At 41.2% G+C, this 20,999-nt stretch overlaps 1 protein-coding gene across 6 annotated transcripts in view; it reads left to right on the forward strand.

Moving 5' to 3' along the window:
• The window catches only part of TBC1D16 (TBC1 domain family member 16), an 84,182-nt gene that overhangs the window by 47,337 nt on the left and 15,846 nt on the right, over window positions 1-20,999 (forward strand). For all 6 annotated transcript variants that reach the window (XR_014025406.1, XM_081319923.1, XM_081319922.1 and 3 more), the window contains one exon: window positions 17,670-17,867. Coding sequence is in view for 5 of the 6 variants with exons in the window: in XM_081319923.1 (XP_081176049.1) it covers window positions 17,670-17,867 (198 nt within the window). In the remaining variant the exon portion in view is untranslated. The remainder of the gene's footprint in view (window positions 1-17,669; window positions 17,868-20,999) is intronic.

Consider the following 20,999-nt stretch of genomic DNA (forward strand, 5'->3'; position numbering starts at 1 on the left):
AAGTGCTGTGGTAAGAGATCACTTAGGAAACAGTTACCTGGGTATTTTACTGATCAGACCGGGAAGTTCGATGAAGATTAAATGACCACATAAGTAACTAAGTGCACTTTGAAGAGAAGACATGGGGGGGGAGCAAGAAAATGTGTTTGTTGATGTAATGTAACCATGTGTTAAATATTTGTTCCTCCTTCTTGATATCGGACACGATTTATGAAAGACTATCATTTTATCTATAGAAAGAATGAGGCTGCACGGTGGCTCTTTTGGTGGCTTCAGGGGCAGTGATTGGTGCTACTAGCTCTAGGATATCAGCCTGATTTTTCATACAGTTGTCCTGATGGATGCATAACTTTTTAGAGGCTTAGCCTTTGAGAGAATCAGGAGAAAAAAGAAAAATAAATTACTATTAACAGCATCTTGAGCCTTTAAGAATTAGTGCCTAGCAGCAGGGTTTGGAAGCGGTTAGAGGACAGGAATTTTATTTATTTACCTATTAGGTTTCTTTTCTGTCTATCTTTTGCTCCTACTTCTTCCCAGTAGGATATTTGACCTTGGATGGACAACAAGGAAACTGAAGATATTTCCTATTGCTTTTCCTGCTGGGCTTCAATTAATAGAGGAAATCAGTAAGATGCCTGGATAAACCAGCAGAGGATTCCACCTTAAGGGTGGAGGAAAAGGCAAGTATAAAGAGAATTCTGGATTATGTACACATCAAGAAAATAAGCTCCAGGCCAGGTACGGCAACAGCTTTAGACCAGCCTACTATGGAAAAGACGGTGTTATGGTGGAAAATATAAAATTGTTCTAAAGCTGCCGTGTGTACATTGGAATAGCAGTTAAAATAGGAATTTGGTCAAAATATCATCTGGGCAGGAATCTGTGGGCTGAAGAAATAGTCTCCATTATGGATTTAAATCTAATGTGGATGGAAGCATCTCTTCCATGTCTCAGCTGCATGGCTTCTGAAATTCATTCAGTCAGTCTGCTCTCTTTGAATGATACGATTCCCTCATAATCTTGAAATTTCCTTTGTATCCTTGTGTCCTTTCAATGGCATTTCTTGTTCTTCTTTACCCTCATGAATTCTTTGGAAGGGCAGATACTGAAGCTGAAGCTCAAATACTTTGGACACCTAATGAAAAGAGAGGACTTATTGGAAAAGGCCCTGATGTTGGGAATGACTGAAGGCAAAAGGAGAAGGGACGGCAGAGGATGAGATGGTTAGGCAAACTGCAGGAGACAGTGGAGGACAGGACATGGAGCCTGGGATGCTATGGTCCATGGGGTCACAAAGAGTCAGACACGACTTAGCGACTGAACAATGTGAGATTTGTTTCACGAAATTCATTGTTGCAACTTAGTAATTGCTAAACTACCACCAATAGATTGTTACCTCTTTTAGTTTCTCTGATCTTCCAATTAATGTGACCAAATGGAACAAAAAAAGCTAGTCCTTGTTTAACAACCATTCATTGATCGACTGTTCAAAGTTACAGCATCACTGAAAAAGTCACTTACGAATGGCCCTCACAATGGTCGCAACATGTCCACAGTAACGTGATTGCGATCCAGGCGCTTGGCTACTGACTTGCACTTATGACAGTTCCAGCATGCTGCAGTTGCATGATCGCCATTTGTGAACTTCCCACCAGGCTTCCGACAAGTAAGGTCATTGGGAAAGCCAGCAGAAGGCTACAAGTCATGGTTGTGTATCTCACAAAAAGCAGGTGCAGTCTCATGATATCTAACCTAACAACAGCACCATGTAACAATGAATTTTCTGATCCCTATTGTGGTTGTAAGTTGAGGACTTACTTGTACTGAGGAATAGCAGTATTTATCAGTTCCCTTGCCTTATGTATTCTTATGTATATTTTGGCCTTTTTAAAATTTTCTTAACTAATAAATAAATAGATTTACAAAAATATCCGGGCAGGTCATCCAGATTCGATTCCTATTTTCAGGACGAATGGCTGTTTTCTGAGCCTTCAATTGTAGCATATTCTCCTGTGCTACTTCAGTTTGTGTTTTTTAAAAAAAAAACAAAACTCCTTTCACAATGCAGAATCTACTTACCGGTACTTATTTATCTCCTTCAATTTCTCTGCTGCTTTATTCCCAAAGGGATATTTGACTCAAATCTCCACTCTTGCCCTATTGCCACAGTACCTTTAGACGGAGTAAGCCATCCTCCAGATGCGATTAAGGATGATGGGAAATGTAAGCGATACATATGGGGGGGAGGGAACACTGCTTTGGGCAAGGCTGACCTAATCTGGGGTGTTTTGAAAGCACCAGGCAGAGAATTACTGGTATTGTAGGAAGTGTAATCGACATTCAGAGGTTAAGAAGAGAGCCTCAGTTTCTCGGTACTTGAAAACTGACTTGTTCCCTGAATCCAGCTTTTGGAATACCGATATCGGCATCCTGCATTTCTCATTTTTATTTCTCTTTCTGCTTGGGAAACACTGTGTGTCTTATTCTAGTAGGCTTGAACAGGAATGCCAATCTCTTTGGATGGCATTGGCTGAGTTAGTGATGGGAGTCTCCGCAGAATTGGCCTTCGTGCCATTGCTTTAATTTGCCAGGCAAAAAGACCTTTTGAGAGATTCAGTGCTAAATGCCAAGCATCTCCAAACAAAATGGCTCTTCAGGGATTTCCAGTGACTTAGGTTTCTGATGGCTTGATTGTAATTAGCATAATGAGCGTTGACTTTTACTTGTGCGTGGAGGGATGGGGAGAAGGGCAGCAGGGAAAGCGTGGCAAAATGACCCATTGATTCTTTTTTAAAAAATAAAAATAAACACTGCTAAGAAAGCTCTCCTTTTCCAGACTGGTCAGGCTGGAAAGTAAACATTTGTTTTCATGCTGCACTAAGAAATCACATTTTCCATCTCTAGGATTGGGGGGGGTGTTTTATACACATCCACTGATTGATTAGCGAATGTAAAAACCACTTTTCTCGCCAGAACATAAAGATATGTCATTGGGCTTTTGCAAGACTTGCTTTGTTTTAAAAGGAAGGCCAGGTTCATGCCCAGGCTTTTCCTTCGATGGTTAGCTGTGTTAAGCTGCTTAGGGCGGTGTGAGTGTGTTTATTCATAAGTACGAGACGACCAAACCTGTCACCATGAAACAACCGTACCACAAAAATGTTCAGAAAATTCTTTGTGTGGATTTACCAAAACATACCTTACCTATTTAGGTAATATTTTTATTTTAAATCTTTCTCTCCCCCCCTCTCTCTCCCTCCCTCTCTCTCTCTCTTTCCCTCCCTCCCTCCACTGACACAAAGCGACACCTATATTTGTATATATAGATACATTTGACTGATTAAATAATCATTTATCAACAGATTAATACTTTCTGTCAGCATCTATCTTTGTAGCAAGCAGATGCTTTTTAGCACATTATGGAATCTGTATATTAGCTTTAGGGTGATGATGTTTCAGTTTAGAGGACCCTTAAGCTGTTAACAATATATATATGTTAGATGTCTGCTAAATATTCAGATTACCTTGCTAGGCCCCAAACATGGGACAATTAAAAAAAATTTACATATATATATATATATATATATATATATATATATATATATATATATATATATATATATATATATATATATATATATATATATATATATATATATATATATATATATATATATATATATATATATATATATATATATATATATATATATATATATATATATATATATATATATATATATATATATAATTTTATTAATATTAATATTAATATTAATTCTTTTTAATTCTATTTTTATCTTAATTTTATATTGTCTTTTAAATATTGCCCTGTAAACCGCCCTGAGTCCTTCGGGAATAGGGTGGTATAAAAAACTAATTAAATAAAATAAATAAATTTTTATATATATATATATATATATATATATATATATATATATATATATATATATATATATATATATATATATATATATATATATATATATATATATATATATATATATATATATATATATATATATATATATATATTACTATATATATATATTACTATATATATATTACTATATATACTGTGTGTGTACGCTGTGTAGCATGAATTAAGCAAAGTAACTGCTTTCCTTCCGTTTGAGTCAATGTTCTTGCTGGATCACAAGAAGGTATCTTTAGGAGATAGGGAAGAAAAATGTGCAATGTCAGGATTCTGTTGTATTAGCAGAAGTTGTCCATATTTTTTTAAAAAGAAACAATGCAATAATCAAGACTTCCCACTTTGCTTAGCAGTAACTTGATATATATTCTCATAGAAGCAGATGCTATATTTCATTTCTTCCATACTGAAGTGTCTTTAATCTTTAATTCAGTGATAGCCAAATGTGTTTGACTACAATGCCTCTCATGTCAAACCAGCATCATATGTTTTTTACTGTGGATGATAGGTGATGTAGTCCAAAATCTTGGGAAGGTTCTCAGGACAGAGAGGGGTACAAAGGTTTCTGTGCAGTGCAGCCATTGGAATGAACCAATAGATGGAAGAAAAAAAAACCCCTTCACCCTACTTAAGTGGTTTCCTATAAAATTGCTTTTCCAAATTGTTTCCCTGGTTCCTCTCATTTTAAATCTAGAGAGAAATTAGCATGCCACAGCAGATTGCCTCTCTCTCCCTCCTCTTCCTTTCCCCCCCCACAACTGTATCATTATGCTTGACCACAGTTGCACTAAGCACCCACTTTTAATAAAATAAGAGAGAGATTCTAGACTCTCTGGCCTTTTTTTAAAGTCTGCCGTGAAAGATCTGCGCCACACAAAACGTAGAGCTGGAGTTATTGTGGCACAGGTGTGCTTGCAGTGAGAATCTTGAAAACCTGGCTCAGGACACCAAGGATCATGCCACTTGTGTCATCCCCAAAAGGAGAACCTTCTGCTTCCTGGTCTATGCCAGCATGTGTATACACATGCAGTTTTGGATCAAGCGATTAAGGTTAGAAACGGTAAAGGTAAAGGTTCCCCCGCACATGCATGCTAGTCGTTTCCGACTCTAGGGGCCGGTGCTCATCTCCGTTTCAAAGCCGAAGAGCCAGCGCTTGTCCGAGGACGTCTCCGTGGTCATGTGGCCGGCATGACTAGACGCCAAAGGCGCACGGAACGCTGTTACCTTCCCACCGTGGTGGTCCCTATTTTTCTACTTGCATTTTTACATGCTTTCGAACTGCTAGGTTGGCAGAAGCTGGGACGAGTAACAGGCGCTCACTCTGTTACGCGGCACTCAGGATTCGACCCTCCAAACTGCCGACCTTCTAATCGACAAGCTCAGCGTCCTAACCCTAATGCAGCATCTTGGAACCCAGAATGATTGCCATGGCTTGAAATATCAAAGTACTTTTATTTTCTACGTTCTTCCCTCCTCAATTTAATGAGGAGCAGATGCCAGTGCAAACAAAATATAAACAGTCTTAAGTTTTGAACACCTCTGTCATCTACTTTATAAAAGAAAAAGATTGAGGAATCCTTGGCTGTGATGGGGCCGTTGAAGCCACGTTCTAATGTAAGATAGAAATTACTTCTAAGCATATTTTCTTTTTGCACTTTCTTTGTGCATAGCTAGGCGGATTTGTCCATCACAAGCGTCTTCCTAATTTAGTCCCCAGCGACCTGTGCGGCCCGTGATTGGCAGGCTGCTGTCAAGGTAGAAGTTGTGCCTGAGTGGTAGGAAGGAGCAGAACAAATGCCAGAGGACAGCTCCAGCTCCCTTGAGGGAGGGGGGGCTATAAAGGTGAAAGAAACGCAATTACAGAAGCTTTTCTAGCCCAGAAAGTTAATTAGCTACTTAAATAGTGTTTAGTGCCACTGGCTAGGGGGAAATGGTCACGTGTGTGTGTGTGTGTGTGTGTGTGTGTGTGTGTGTGTGTGTATTTGTGCATGAGGGAGGGAGGATAATCTTGAGCTTCAATGAGTCTTCAGAAGAAAGGCATATATATATGGTTAGTGATAGGAGAAGAGACAGGAATAGCCCATGCCTCTCTTCTCCTCTTGAGATGCATCTGGATTCATTTCTGAAAAAAATGAAAATGAAAAAAGGAGGCTATCCTGAGTCATCTCTGACTCCTGGAGATCACCTGGGCATAGCCATATAGTTTTCTATCCAATCACGTGGAAGAGGTTTCCCCTTGCTCTCCTCTGGGATATTTTTTTCCACCTCTCAATCCATCCAAGTATCCTTATAAGCAAAACACCCCTTACTGCATACAGCTCAAATTACTGGTGGTCCTCAACTTACAACCATTCATTTAGTGACCGTTTGAAGTTACAACAGCACTGAAAAAAGTGACGCAAAAGTGTCTTTTCACACAACCGTTGCAGCTTCCCCATAGTCACATGATCAAAATTTGGACACTTGGCAACTGATTCATATTTATGACGGTTGCAGTGTCCCGGAGTCATGTGATCATCTTTTGTGACTTTCTGACAAGCAAAGTCAGTGGGGAAGCCAGATTCACTTAGCAGCTGCATTACTAACTTAATAACTCTGGTGATTCACTTAACAACTATGGCAAGAAAGGTCGTAGATGGGGCAAAACTTACGCGGCAAATGTTTTGCCTACCAACATAAATGTTGAGCTTAACTGAGTCAAGTACCTGTACTCTTCTTCTGTGGTACCTGATCACTGATTAAATATCAGGTTATAAACAATTTGGGGCAAAGACCTGAATCTGTTTTCTCCTGGAAAGCAGTGTATACACATTTATGCAGCAGTGCTACCCTAAAGCAGTCCCCCCCCCCCCGATCTTTTGGTCACCAGGGACCTGTTCCATGGAGACAGGTTTTTCCATGGACCAGAAGGGATGAGGTTTCACATGCTGCCTGTATACTGTGAATGGGGCTTCGTTTCTTTGTGTGGACCGGCTTCTGGCGTGCTGTGGACTGATGCCGGTCCATGAACTGGGGGTTGGGGACCCCTGCCTCTCAAGTTGAAATAGTTGATCAGCAATATCTAAATCAGAATATATTTTTAATCATATGGGCTGAAGTTACTAAGGTGTAAGGTCAATTCAGTGATTTGTAGTGTTGTGACCCATGGATTTAGTGACTCATTTTCACTTACATTCAAGTAATGATTCTTAGCCCCTTAACATGTATAAGGGACTAATTATATTCCCATAATGATATTTTAAAAGACTCTTAATCTCTGTGACACTTTACAGTCCATGATTTAATTATTTGTATTATATTATTTTATCCTTGTTCATGTTTTCTTTACATATTCAAAGTGACTGATAATAAAATCCCACCCCCAAAAAGTAATAGTTGGTCCAGTCTATGATTGCGTATCACTTTAAGCCAGAATTTTTACAATTCATCAGAAAAGATCACCTTTCTGGTGCTTTATTTCTTGGCTGCTTTTGCTTATTTCCCCCTGTAACAGGGGAAGATAAGTCAACTGCAGAATCTCTATTTATTATTTATTGTGGCAGCCTAACTTGGATTTTGTTTCGGCCTTATAAGCCAGAGTTGGAAGTATGATTGTTTTATCCTCTTCTACTCACAGAAAGAGATTGATTAAGCCAGACTTTTTAAAGATTAGATAATGATAATGAAGTTGCAGCCTAAAGATGTCTGGTTCAGTTTTTTTCAGAGCTATCTAACTTCCTATTTCTAGTTGATTACAAACTAACAGGGCAATCCAGATCTTATTGAACCATATATAAAGGTGCGGCCTCAAAATTCAGGCATATTGCCTCACGTAGCAGCTTAGGAAGAAGGATGTACCAAAGATGTGGATGCTTTGATGAGCTTACCATTTAATGTGGCTTTGAAGGGCAAGAGAGCAGAGAAGGAACCTTCTGGAATTGGTATAGTACTACAAAGGGATATTGATACACCACACACCGAATTACCCGTGAGTCCACAGGGAGGTGTGCCATTGGCTGTATTTCAAGGGAGATTCCAGCCAATTTTGTTTTTCAGTTACTATTTTAAATTACTGCAGTTAAACTTGGAAATTGAAAGGGGACAAAAAAAACCCCTTGTAATAAAGTGATACAAGAATTTGACCCATTACTGATGCTGCTTCTTATAAATTTAACAGAAAGAAAAACAACACAGCATCTTGGTCTTAGGAGCAACATCACAAATCTTCTGTTGCTGCTGCAGGAGCTGGTGAGATAGTAAGGAAGAGGAGCGGTTCCTGCCTCAGAAAGTTGCCAAGATCTCTCCCTTTCCCTACCTCGCCAGCAGTAAAAAAGTTCTTACTATATGACTCATTTGAAGTTTCATCGGTCTTCAAACCATTGTGAATTTTAGAGATGGTTGGGCAAACATTTTGCATGCAAAAGCTTTGCTTTTCCTGTAACTTTCAACATCTGGGATCCCTAGAAAGAAGAAGAGGGCAAACAGTGATGTATTGACTTCTGTAAGAGTGTCAGGATTTTCTAATATTGTTTTTTTCTATTTTGGGAAGAGTTAGAATTTTTAAAATTCCCGAGACATGCATCGATCCTTTCAGATGCTGGGAGCTTTCCTTTCCTTAAATTTCTTGGTGGAAGATAGCAAAATTCATACTGTTTTTCAGAGACTTGCAGGCAAAATACAGTCCACCAAACTGTCCAAGGGCTATGATTGGCCCAGCTTACCTCTAAAAGATTGGCTAGAATAGTAGTCTAAAACAGCGGTCCCCAATCTTTCTGGCACCAGGGAACAGTTTCATGGAAGATAATTCTTCCATGCACTGGGGGGAGGGGTTGCATGCTACTTAGATACCATGCATGTGTAGGTGAAGCTTGGCTTGCTTTCCTGTTGCTTGCATGGCCCGGTTCCTAACAAGCTACAGACCAGTAGCCGTCCGTGGCCAGTGGTGGGATTCAAATATGTGAACAACCGGTTCTCTGTATGGATGCCGCTTCCGGAAATCCATTCTGGGCCTGGGCAACAAAAAATTAGCTACCGGTTCTGCCAAACTGGTGCAAACTGGCTGAATCCCACCACTGTCCATAGCCCAGGAGTAGGGGACCCCTGGTATAAAGGTTAATAATTCATGAAAGGGATGAATTAGGGTAGTTTACCTTATTTTGTTCATTTGAATTATTGGGAATGTTTGAAATTATTAAAATTCTAATTGCATTTGTGGTTTTTATAGGCATGCTTGGTTCCTTTTAGTTTGGTTCCCTAACTGTTTTGGCTGAAGAATTACACTGAAACGTCTCTGTATTATCTGGGTATTGTAGTTATAGATTTTTCCTTCTTCTCCTTTCCTCCTTTCTTTGTTTGTAGCACTTTCAAAATCCCAGAAAGGGCAGCGGACTGCATGAAAGTTGTGTACTCTTGTTTTAATGAGTTAGCAGCAATAAGAGCATCATGACCTGGATTACCATAGTAAATCCTTTTCATTGTCAAAAAGGGTGAGATATAGGAATGTCTGCCATGGTGCCAGGCATGTATTTAAATACTATACTTTATTCTGAGTGTACTTAAAACAGTCTTGTGCAATTGTTTTCTGAATGTGTATCATAATATGAGCTAGTTATTGATTATGTGGTTATAAATAATGGGTCGTGATGAGTTTTGATGGGGAGTGGTGACATGGGGGTGCATTGCTACCGGTATATATGGTGGATTTGTCTAATTTAATCTTATAAACCATCCAGGGTCACTTGTGTAAAATTATGTATTTTTTTTATTTAGAAAATTGGCTGCCCAACTCCAATGTATTTACGTATGGCTATAGTAATCAAATAAACAGATAACCTCTAGAACGGGGGGGGGGGGGAACGGGACCGACGGCCCCTTTATAATTTGTGGACTTCAACTCCCAGAATTCCTGAGCTATCATGGCTGGCTCAGGAATTCTGGGAGTTGTAAGTCCACGAGTCCTAAAAGGGCTATTGTTCTGCTCTAGAGGATCCTTAGCTAGTAAGCTTCAGAATGGTTCAAGACACATTTTGAATTCTTCATAAAATACAACTGACTTAATTGGATTAGCAAGGCGAATGGTAGATACTGAATTCTTTTACTACATGCAAAAGAACAGCATTACTATACTGTTCTTTTTTAAAAAAAATTCCTATATATGGTAGGTCAGCAGGTTTTTCAGATAGCAGGCACTGTCATATAATAATAAGTCATTCAGATACTGCCAGCTCCTTGTGGCCTTATGGTCATCAGTTCGCCAAGAGTGTCTGCCATTAATTGCTCTTTTTTTTTGTTTGAGGTCTTGTAAGCTGCTGCATGTATCATCACTGATAATATCTAGCCCCCAGAAGGAACAGTAATGCAATGCAATGCAAGTGAGCCTGTAAAACTAACCAAGATTAACACATCTGCAAATACAGCCAAGAAGTCTTTAATTGATTTGCTTAACAATAATGAGAAAATACAGACAGGGTGTTTGTGGACCAAGTGGGGTCCTTGATACAAAGACAGCCTTTTTCCACAACTTGTCCATAATAGCATTTTAAGTTGTTTCTTCCTGTTTGGACCACAAGGAATGGATTCAGGCAGTCCTTGGCTTATGACCACAATTGGGACCAGAATTTCCATTGCTAAGCAAGATGATTGTTAACTGAGTCATGCCTGAATTTTTGTATTTTTTTTTTACCATAGTTGTTAAGTGAATCACGTACTAAAGGACTGGTCGTAAGTCACTTTTTTTCCAGTGCTGTTGTAACTTTTGAACAGTCACTAAACGAAGAAGTTGAGGACTACCTGTATTCTGGTCTGCGTTTATATAATACTGTCATTGTAAAGATTATGCCAGCTGCAGCAAAGAATTGTTTTATGTCCCTTCCAAGTTGTGTAGCACCATAGTTCTTGGCCATTTATTCCAGCCCGGTTCGAGGAGTATAAGGGGATTTTATGCCATAGAATAATGTTTCTCACAAAAGTTCAGCACAGAGTGATTTCATTCATCTATAGCTCAAGAGGCCTATCCCAGGCCTTTGCTGGGGCAAAAGTACTATTTAGACTAAATATGAATAGTGGTATTTAGATAAAGTGTAGTCATAATGCAGTACCATATGAAGTTGAATAACTGTATAAGGCTGGATTTATCTGTCACCAGAAAAACTGTGATTCCTGGGTCACCTTTTCAGAGACATTTCCCTAAAGAAAGAAATAGATTGACCACAGATGGGCAGAAAAGCATTTCTGGAAGCGGGAGCAATTTCAGTCTTCCTGTCAACTTCCCCACTGAATTGAGGGGAACTGGCAGAGAGCGTCAGAAATCTCCCTCCCTCTCATTCTCTTACTTGTCCCTTCTCCCTTCCCTTCCTTTCCTTCCCCTTTCCAGCTAAGTGGCTGCTGCTGGGTGGGGAAGGGAGAGAGGGGGCTGATAAATTGTCACAGAACTTTTGGAAATAAAAATCACATGACTGCAGCAACCAGTAGCACTGACCCATCTACAACTTCCCACATTTCATTCCCTCGGGAGTCATGGATCCTGGATTTTGGACACGTTCTGTAACTTAGCCGAGTTGAGATACTTTCGTTCAGAAATGGTTACCCTACTGTGATGTGCCATTTCACCCACGCAAACCTTACGACAGTGAGAGTTTTAGTAGCAGAGCATATAGATACAGGTGAAACTCGAAAAATTAGAATATCGTGCAAAAGTTCATTTATTTCAGTAATGCAACTTAAAAGGGGAAACTAATATATGAGATAGACTTATTACATGCAAAGCAAGATAGTTCAAGCCGTGATTTGTCATAATTGTGATGATTGTGGCTTTCAGCTCATGAAAACCCCAAATCCACAATCTCAGAAAATTAGAATATTGTGAAAAGGTTCAAAGTGTCCCACTCTAATCAGCTAATTAAGCCATAACACCTGCAAAGGGTTCCTGAGCCTTTAGTTGGTCTCTCAGTCTGGTTCAGTAGGAATCACAATCATGGGGAAGACTGCTGACCTGACAGTTGTGCAGAAAACCATCATTGACACCCTCCATAAGAAGGGAAAGTCTCAAAAGGTAATTGCAAAAGAAGTTGGATGTTCCCAAAGTGCTGTATCAAAGCACATTAATAGAAAGTTATGTGGAAGGGGAAAGTGTGGAAGAAAAAGGTGCACAAGCAGCAGGGATGACCGCAGCCTGGAGAGGATTGTCAGGAAAAGGCCATTCAAAAGTGTTGGTGGGGACTTTCACAAGGAGTGGACTGAGGCTGGAGTCAGTGCATCAAGAGCCTCCACACAGAGACAGATCCTGGACATGGGCTTCAAATGTCGTATTCCTCTTGTCAAGCCGCTCCTGAACAACAAACAACGTCAGAAGCGTCTTACCTGGGCTAAAGAAAAACAGACCTGGTTTGTTGCTCAGTGGTCCAAAGTCCTCTTTTCTGATGAGAGCAACTTTTGCATCTCATTTGGAAACCAAGGACCCAGATTCTGGAGGAAGAATGGAGAGGCACACACTGCAAGATGCTTGAAGTCCAGTGTGAAGTTTCCACAGTCTGTGTTGATTTGGGGAGCCATGTCATCTGCTGGTGTTGGTCCACTGTGCTTCATTAAGTCCAGGGTCAACGCAGCCGTCTACCAGGAGATTTTGGAGCACTTCATGCTTCCTTCCGCAGACGAGCTTTATGGGGATGCTGACTTCATTTTCCAGCAGGACTTGGCACCTGCCCACACTGCCAAAAGCACCAAAACCTGGTTCAATGACTGTGGGATTACTGTGCTTGATTGGCCAGCAAACTCGCCTGACCTGAACCCCATAGAGAATCTATGGGGCATTGCCAAGAGGAAGATGAGAGACATGAGACCGAACAATGCAGTAGGGCTGAAGGGCGCTATTGAAGCATGCTGGTCTTCCATAACACCTCAGCAGTGCCACAGGCTGATAGCTTCCATGCCACACCGCATTGAGGCAGTAATTGCTGCAAAAGGGGCCCAAACCAAGTACTGAGTACATATGCATGCTTATACTTTTCAGAGGTTCGATATTGTTGTATGTACACTCCTTGTTTTATTGATTGCATGTAATATTCTAATTTTCTGAGATTGTGGATTTGGGGTTTTCATGAGCTGTACGCCATAATCATCAAAATTATGACAAATCACGGCTTGAGCTATCTTGCTTTGCATGTAATGAGTCTATCTCATATACTGTATTAGTTTCCCCTTTTAAGTTGCATTACTGAAATAAATGAACTTTTGCACGATATTCTAATTTTTCGAGTTTCACCTGTAGATTTCTGCTTTTGTACCCCTGATCGTACTGCTGTGAGGTTTGGGTAGATTTAGGAGTAGAGGAAACTCTTTATATAGTATAGAAGGACATGAGTTCTGTCCTGTTATGGGAAAAGAGCATCATCATCATCATCAGTGTCATGTCGCTTCAAGTCCAAATCTGATTGATTTTAGCGGGAGGAGCTAGCATTTGGGGGCATTGGGCATCAGTTGCTATGTCTATAGTGGGACTATACTGCGGAGTTGTGTATACAGAGTCAGGTTTCCCGGTACAGTGGTGAATGTGGTCTTCTCCCAAGGGCTCTGTGCACAATGCGGTCTTCCACCTGACTGGGGAATGCCTATGGGACCCCAGCTGCTGGGGAATGCTAAAAATAAGGCTCTTCCAATGGCTTCGTGTGGCCCCTGCTCAGGGAGCATTGTTGTAAGGTTAGGAAGGTCCACACTGGCATGCTGAGTGTGTGATTTCTTCAGCATTCAGCACCTGCATTGTTCAATAAGCGGATTAGAAAACGTAGCATAAACTGGCCTTTCAGGCAGCTGCTTTTATATTTTCTCCTTCCCTTGTTCTGCAAACCATCATTTCGCAGGAGAGCTCTTTCTGATGGCTCAAATAGATTGGCCTTTTCCAGATCCTGGAGGCCACAGTTTCACATTCACTGATTTCCCAACACACTACTGGTTTTTCTTGATTTTCTTCGAGAAGAGGACTAGCATTTTGCAAGGGAAGAGAAGGGACAGATTTCTGAAAGTTAAACTCTGTGCTCTGTTTTGGAAACACAGCAGCAGACTCTCCTTAAATCACTTTTTTGACCTTTCTCCTTGTTTATTCCAGCCTCTTCTGTTTAGTTAACTATAGCAGCATTTTTTTTTGTACCCCAAATATGATTTAGTAGTCCCAAGAGAAAATAGCCTTCTGTTATTTTAAATTGCTACAACAAGGAGTAGCCAAAGTATTTCCAGGATTGCATCTCTCACAGATATGATAGACAAAAACTAGAAGCTTTTCTGGTTTTAAAGATGGCTTCTCAAAAGACCGACATTTCCCAGATTTTCATAGAGTTAAATTGGAGAGATGTTGAGAAGTAGATTGTTTTCATCTTTTTTCCTAAAATGCATGGAGACAGTGGAGTTGTAGTTGTTGCTGTTCTATCTAGAAACTCTATGAAAATCAATGCAGGCCACACATAAACAAGGTTGCTATTCAGTGGTAAAAGCGGATTCAAATTCTCTGACAGCTTAGCATCTGCTGACATAATTAAGACAATTGAACAATAATGGCTGTTCAGGGATTCTTTGTGTGCTTCCCAAAGCTTTTGATAGGAAGAGAATGTGCTAAGAAATGCTTAAATAAGCAAGTATACAGCTATATTTTCCAGATACCTTGCCTGATACAAAAATAGGAGTAAACATGATGTGACAACTGTTTGTGTGTGTGTATATCTCTGTGTGTGTTCTCTGGGAAACTAACATAAGAACTGTTCAGCATAAATTATTTATTTATTAAATTTATACGGCTACTTATCTCACAACAAGTGACTCTTCGGGATGTACAATAAGGGTACAAAAAAGTTAATAAATATTAAAGAATTATGGTTGCCACACAGAGGCAGTTCTTTAGATTGGAATTGGCATTTTTATTCACTTATCAAGTCCTTTCCAAAGACCCGCAGATATTGTTGTTTAATGGAGTTAAAGCAGGGGTGTCAAACTCAATTTCATTGAGGGCCACATCAGCATTGCGGTTGCCCTCAGGGGGCCGGGTGGGTATGGTCAGGGTGGGCGTGGCCTACTGGGTAGGCGTGGCTAGAGTGCATATGGCCTACTGGGTGGGCGTGGCCAGCTCTACATCGTTGGCATCAAGGGTGCCTATGGGGGCCTGGGCAGGAGTGGGACAGATCTGAGGGTCTCTGGCAGAAGGAGGGTCTCTGGGCCAGAGCCAAGGCAGTGGGGGCCGTTCCCTCACTCTTTCCAGGATGGCTTTGCGGGCCGCATGAAACCACTTCGCGGGCCGGATCCGGCCCCCGGGCCTTGTGTTTGACATGTCTGAGTTAAGGGGACCATTGCTCTTCCAAGTAAAGCTGCTTTTTACAATTGACTGATGGTGATTTTTGTCAGTGCCAGAGGTACTCAAATGATGTTGCAGTGGTTTGGGGCTCGTACCAAAGGTCGATTCAAATATTGGTACAGGTAGTCCTCGACTTACAACAGTTCATTTAGTGACCATTACAACAACACTGAAAAAAGTAACTTGTGACCGTTTTTCACACTTACAACCATTGCATCCCCTTGGTCAAATGATCAAAATTCGGATGCTTGGCAACTGGTTCATATTTATGACAGTTTCATTGTCCCAAGGTCATGTAAATACCTTTTGCAACCTTCTGACAAGCAAAGTCAATGGGAAATCCAGATTCACTTAACAACCATGTGACTTATTTAACAACTGCAGTGATTCACTTAACTGTGGCAAGAAAGATCATAAAATGGAGCAAAGCTCACTGAACACATTTTTCCCTTAGCAACATAAATCTTGGGCTCAATTGTGGCCTTTTTGCTTTCTTTTGTCATAGTTGTTTTTTCTACTTCTACTTGCAAGTCTTTGTATTTTGTGATTTTTCCGCCCAGTTCTTTCTCATCTATACTGCTGTCTCCAGATACTACATCCACTGTCCAGCCTTTTTTTATCTTATCAAAAGTTGTTAAGTCTGGAATTATGCGGCATGTGCTTGTCTAGTTGAATTCTAAAGCTGCAGAGGATTTTGGCATCTTAATTTTCTGTTACTTTGTCTATTTTGTGGTTCCACTAGTTCACAGGTCTGCAAGCTGCGGCTCCGGAGCCACATGCGGCTCTTTCAGCCGTCTCCTGCGGCTCCCAGTCCTCTGCCATGTGCAGTCCAAAAAAAAAAAGTGGGACTAAAAAATTTCAACCAATCAATTCAAATATGCAGGGTAGGTGCATATCTCGCCTTGGCTCCACTCTTCAGTCAAACCCTGTTCTGCGCACGTGTGCATGTACGCGCATGCGCACACATTTTTTTGCGGCTCCCAGTTTTTCCTTTTGTGAGGGAACCGGTTCCGAGTGGCTCTTTCACTGTTTCAGGTTGCTGACCCCTGCACTAGTTCCTTCTTATAGACAATAGTATTTCTTGCAGATATTCCAATGCACCATTGTTGCTATGTCAAGGTTTCAACTAATGGATCCAAACAAATCAGAACTCCAAGGCTTGAAGTTTCCTCAAAGAACATGTTTTTTAGATACATAATATCAGCACAGTCAAAAGTGAAACCAACTCTAAAATTCCCCCAGGAATTCAAAGTAACTAAATGTAACACTTCCCTCCCTTCCTCTATGGTGTTGATCACGCTACTCAATGAAGGCAATTGGGGGGCTCCATGACCCTCCTTCCCTCTAACTTCCAGCACCTGTGGGAATGACCTTGGTTCCCATGGGACCGCTCCTGTTGATGGTAAGACTGGCGCACTTGTCCAGTTCAAGCTCCTTTGCCATGGCTTGACCTGTTTGGTTTCAGTGACAGAGGACTCAACAAACAATGACAAACAATAGTCGTGTTAGTGGATCTCCTTGAAAGATTCCTCTCTTATTCACCTATTTTATCCAAGCTACATTTTTGTTGTATTTCTTTCGGTTGTCCCATAGTTGTGCCCAAAGCTGCACTGTTTCTTCTTTGTCAGGAAGTTATTTATTTATTAGATTTCTGTATCAGCCATATTGTCTAAAAGCAACTAAGAAAATCTTTTTTGAGAAATTGCCACTTATAAAATTCAGCTTTTGCTATAACTGGGAAAGTTATCCAAAATTTCCCCCTCACCCCTTGGCAGAAATGGAACAAACTGAATTTCCAACAAAATTCTCCCGGTCCATTCAGAATTAAGAAATGAAATGAAATCACACTGCTTTTCATGTCTCTTGCTCCCATATTTGCAAAGATACTTGAGACATCCACTATTTTGTCCTTGTAATTCTTATTTCGGTCTTAACTAAATCCCATCTGTGTGAAAAGATATTTACCAAGCAGAGTAATTTAATGACTTTGGGTTGGATAGAGAATGGTGAGAAATAGATAAGAAAAGCTCATTTATGGAATTAGCAGTGTTTCTGTACAATAGCAATTAACTAAGCCATATAGTTTCCATATGTACGTTTACTTTACAACTTGAAAGCTTTTATCTACTGAAATAAAATTTAAGCTTCAGGTATGGTTAGATAATTATGTTTCCAAATTTCCAGAAGCATTTTTTCATGTGAGTAGCTATATATGTATGTGTATTTGCATGCATACATGTTCCAGGGTGAGTTTAGGTTGAAGTTACTGGCCAGGATAATAGAACAGGCTTTGTAGCAAAATGGAGTCCACCTGGATTTCTCCATCCACCCTACAGCAACTTTACCCCTGCTTCTTGCAGTTAGTAGTGATCTGCCTCATACCACCTTCTTTTTTTACTTATTTGTCCATGTCTACATTTGGTATAGAGATCCATGTGAAAGCCACATGACTCACTCAACCAGTTCCAGTTCAAGCCTTGATCCCAGTTCCCAGTTCCAGGAGAATAATGGGCAGGTCCAAGCCTCCAGATGGGATGAGCAACAGAAGGTCTTTGCCTTGGAACAGATCTGTGGGGTCTTCAGAGTTGACCTGGGACAGATGAGATCTCTTCGCCTTTTTTTCAGGTAAGAATTGACTGTGTCCAGACATGGCTGGCATTGCCCTGTTACCTAGGCATGTGATAGCACAACAAAACCAGAATGAGTTTTCATTATTGGCTTTTCATTTGGAGAAAAGATTTCACTCTGCCACATGGGTCAAAACCAATATTGCGGTTCCTTGGAGTGATGATACTATCTATACTCATCTGCTGGCTTTTTTATCACATTGTCCTTGTGTACTTGAGTGTTTTGAATAGGTGATCAAGAAAGACTGGTCTGAGTTGCAAAATGGTGTGGAAATATGGTTTATTTCTATGTATTTATTGATGGCTGATTTGTCTGAATGCAAGAGAAAACAACTTCCTGATAATTTTCTTAAATAATATGAAGTCTGTGCTGTTTTAAATTTAGGATTTTGGGGGCATGTTTCCCATAACATGTCCTCCCAGTTGTGTTGAACAATATGTCCCCAAATTCCTCAGGTTCAAAGAGATAATTTTTGAAATTGCAGTTCAGTGCATCAGAGGGTGCCAAATTGACGCGATTATTTTGTATGGACTGGTAGCTAAGTGATAGGCCATATACTTAGCTGTTGCTTAATGAGTATGCCTGAGAATTGGGAACAATACCATTCATTCTGTTTCCCAGCTGTTTCCCAGGGATTAGTTTCTTGCCTGTCTGTCTACAGGATTTGGTGGTGTCTTTGTCCTAAATATTTCATATAGATTTATAGCACTGCCCCCTCATCTTTTCCCTGTCATCTTCTTCACCTTTTGCTTTGATCTCTGGTGACGATGCTGTTGAGAAGATAAGGTTGACATGGTCCAGGCAAGCCATGTAAACCACCCCAATCCCTCTCTGAGGCAAATGGGCTTTTAAAAAGTGTGCAATATCAATCAATCAATCAATCAATCAATCAAACAAACAAAGAAGACAGGTCCATAACAACCAGAACCAATGCAGTCTATAAGAGAAAAGGTAAAGTCTTTTCATTTAAAAGCGGGGAGAGCTGAAAAACCTTACTTGTTTATTATTTTCAGATAATTAACAGTATTGGCAATGCAAGTTTCATGAAACAAGTATGAAGACATTTTTCATACTACAATATTCTTCTGCTATTCTTAACCACATATCCACAATAAGTTCAGATTTGAAAAAATATTTATGTAAACTTAAAAATGACAATTTGGAATTATCAAGCAAGCTAATTTTCCTCCCTTTTTTTCCACTCCCTTGATCTCTGACTATAATTATTTAAATGTATCATCACCAATCCAAGTGGTGACATGTTAAAACATGAGGGCTAGAAATATGTTGCAGGCTCCTCAAGAAGCCTGCCTTGGACCCAGCTGTGTTAAATAACTTTCGTCCGGTCTCCAACCTTCGCTTTCTTGCGAAGGTTGTTGAGAGTGTGGTGGCGCATCAGCTCCCTCTGGTTCTGGATGAAGCGGATTATCTAGACCCGTACCAATCGGGTTTCAGGCCGGGTACAGCACGGAGACGGCATTGGTCGCTCTGGTGAATGATCTCTGGAGGGCTCGGGACAGGGGATATTCCTCTGTCCTAGTCCTATTAGACCTCTCAGCAGCTTTCGATACCATCGACCATGGTATCCTGCTACGGCGTCTCAGGGGACTGGGAGTGGGAGGCACAGTTCTTCAGTGGTTCTCCTCCTATCTCCTGGGACGTTCGCAGTCGGTGTTGGCAGGGGGGCAGAGGTCGACCTCGAGGCCTCTTGCTTGTGGAGTTCCTCAGGGGTCGGTCCTCTCGCCTCTCCTGTTCAACATCTACATGAAACCGCTGGGTGAGATCATCCGTGGTTTTGGAGTTGGGTATCATCAGTATGCTGATGATACCAAGCTTTTTATTTCGACCCCAAACCACCCCAGTGATGCCCTCGACGTGATGTCCCGTTGCCTGGAGGTGGTTCGGGTCTGGATGGGGAGGAACAGGCTTCGACTCAACCCCGACAAGACTGAGTGGCTGTGCGTACCGGCATCTCGGGACATTCAGAATATTCCATCTCTTTCTCTGGGGGGTGAGCTATTACCCCCCGTAGATAGGGCTCGCAACTTGGGAGTCCTCCTAGATTCACAGCTTTCTTTGGAAGACCATATAGTATCGGTGACTAGGGGGGCCTTCACCCAGGTTCGCCTGGTGCGCCAGTTGCGGCCCTATCTAGACCGGGATGCCCTGCGTACGGTCACTCATGCGCTCGTGACCTCTCGTTTAGACTACTGCAACGCTCTCTACATGGGGCTGCCCTTGAGGACCACTCAGAGGCTCCAGCTGGTACAGAATGCAGCCGCGAGAGTTGTGTTGGGAGTCTCCCGATACTCCCATGTTACACCTCTGCTCCGTGAGCTGCATTGGCTCCCAGTTGTCTTCCGGGTGAGATTCAAGGTGCTGATAATGGTCTTTAAAGCCCTACATGGCATGGGTCCGGAGTACCTTAGGGATCACCTGCTGCCAGCATCAACTTCCCTCCGCCCAGTGCGCTCCCACAGAGAGGGCCTCCTTAGGGTGCCACCGGTCAGAGAATGTCGTCTGGTGGCCCCCAGGGGGAGGTCCTTCTCTGTGGGTGCGCCGGATTTATGGAATCGTTTGCCGGTCGAGCTCCGGATGGTGCCCGACCTTCGCTCCTTCCGATGCGATCTGAAGACCTACTTGTTCGAACAAGCCGGCCTGGCCTGACGGGTGATGGGTTTGGGTCTTATTATTGTTTAAATGTATTTTAACTTACTGTTTTAAGCTTTTGGACATCTTGTTTAATCTCTTTTAATTTTTGTATTCTTGTACTTTTATATGTTTGCCCTGTTCACCCCCCTGAGTCCTTCGGGAGAAGGGCGGTATACAAATAAAATTATTATTATTATTATTATTATTATTATTCCTTCCCAACAAAGGTTGGGTAATTGAAGAGTCACAGGATCAAGTGGTTCCACTATCACAACATTCTTTCTTATCCACCATTAACCTAAGAAAGCTTAAAGTTAAAAGGAATAATTTTCTATCCAATCATCCTTCGGATCCACCTTGTACATCTCTCTAGCATGATAATTATTTACGCCTTGCCAGGAGAAGTTTAAGGGAGAAGCAAACTGACCTTGGCAGCCAGTCCCTCAGTTCTTTCGCCCAGATCCATGTTGGTAGGAT

The sequence above is a fragment of the Vipera berus genome (assembly GCF_964194415.1).
Source record: "Vipera berus genome assembly, chromosome: 2".
In the NCBI taxonomy this organism is placed as follows: Eukaryota; Metazoa; Chordata; class Lepidosauria; order Squamata; family Viperidae; genus Vipera; species Vipera berus.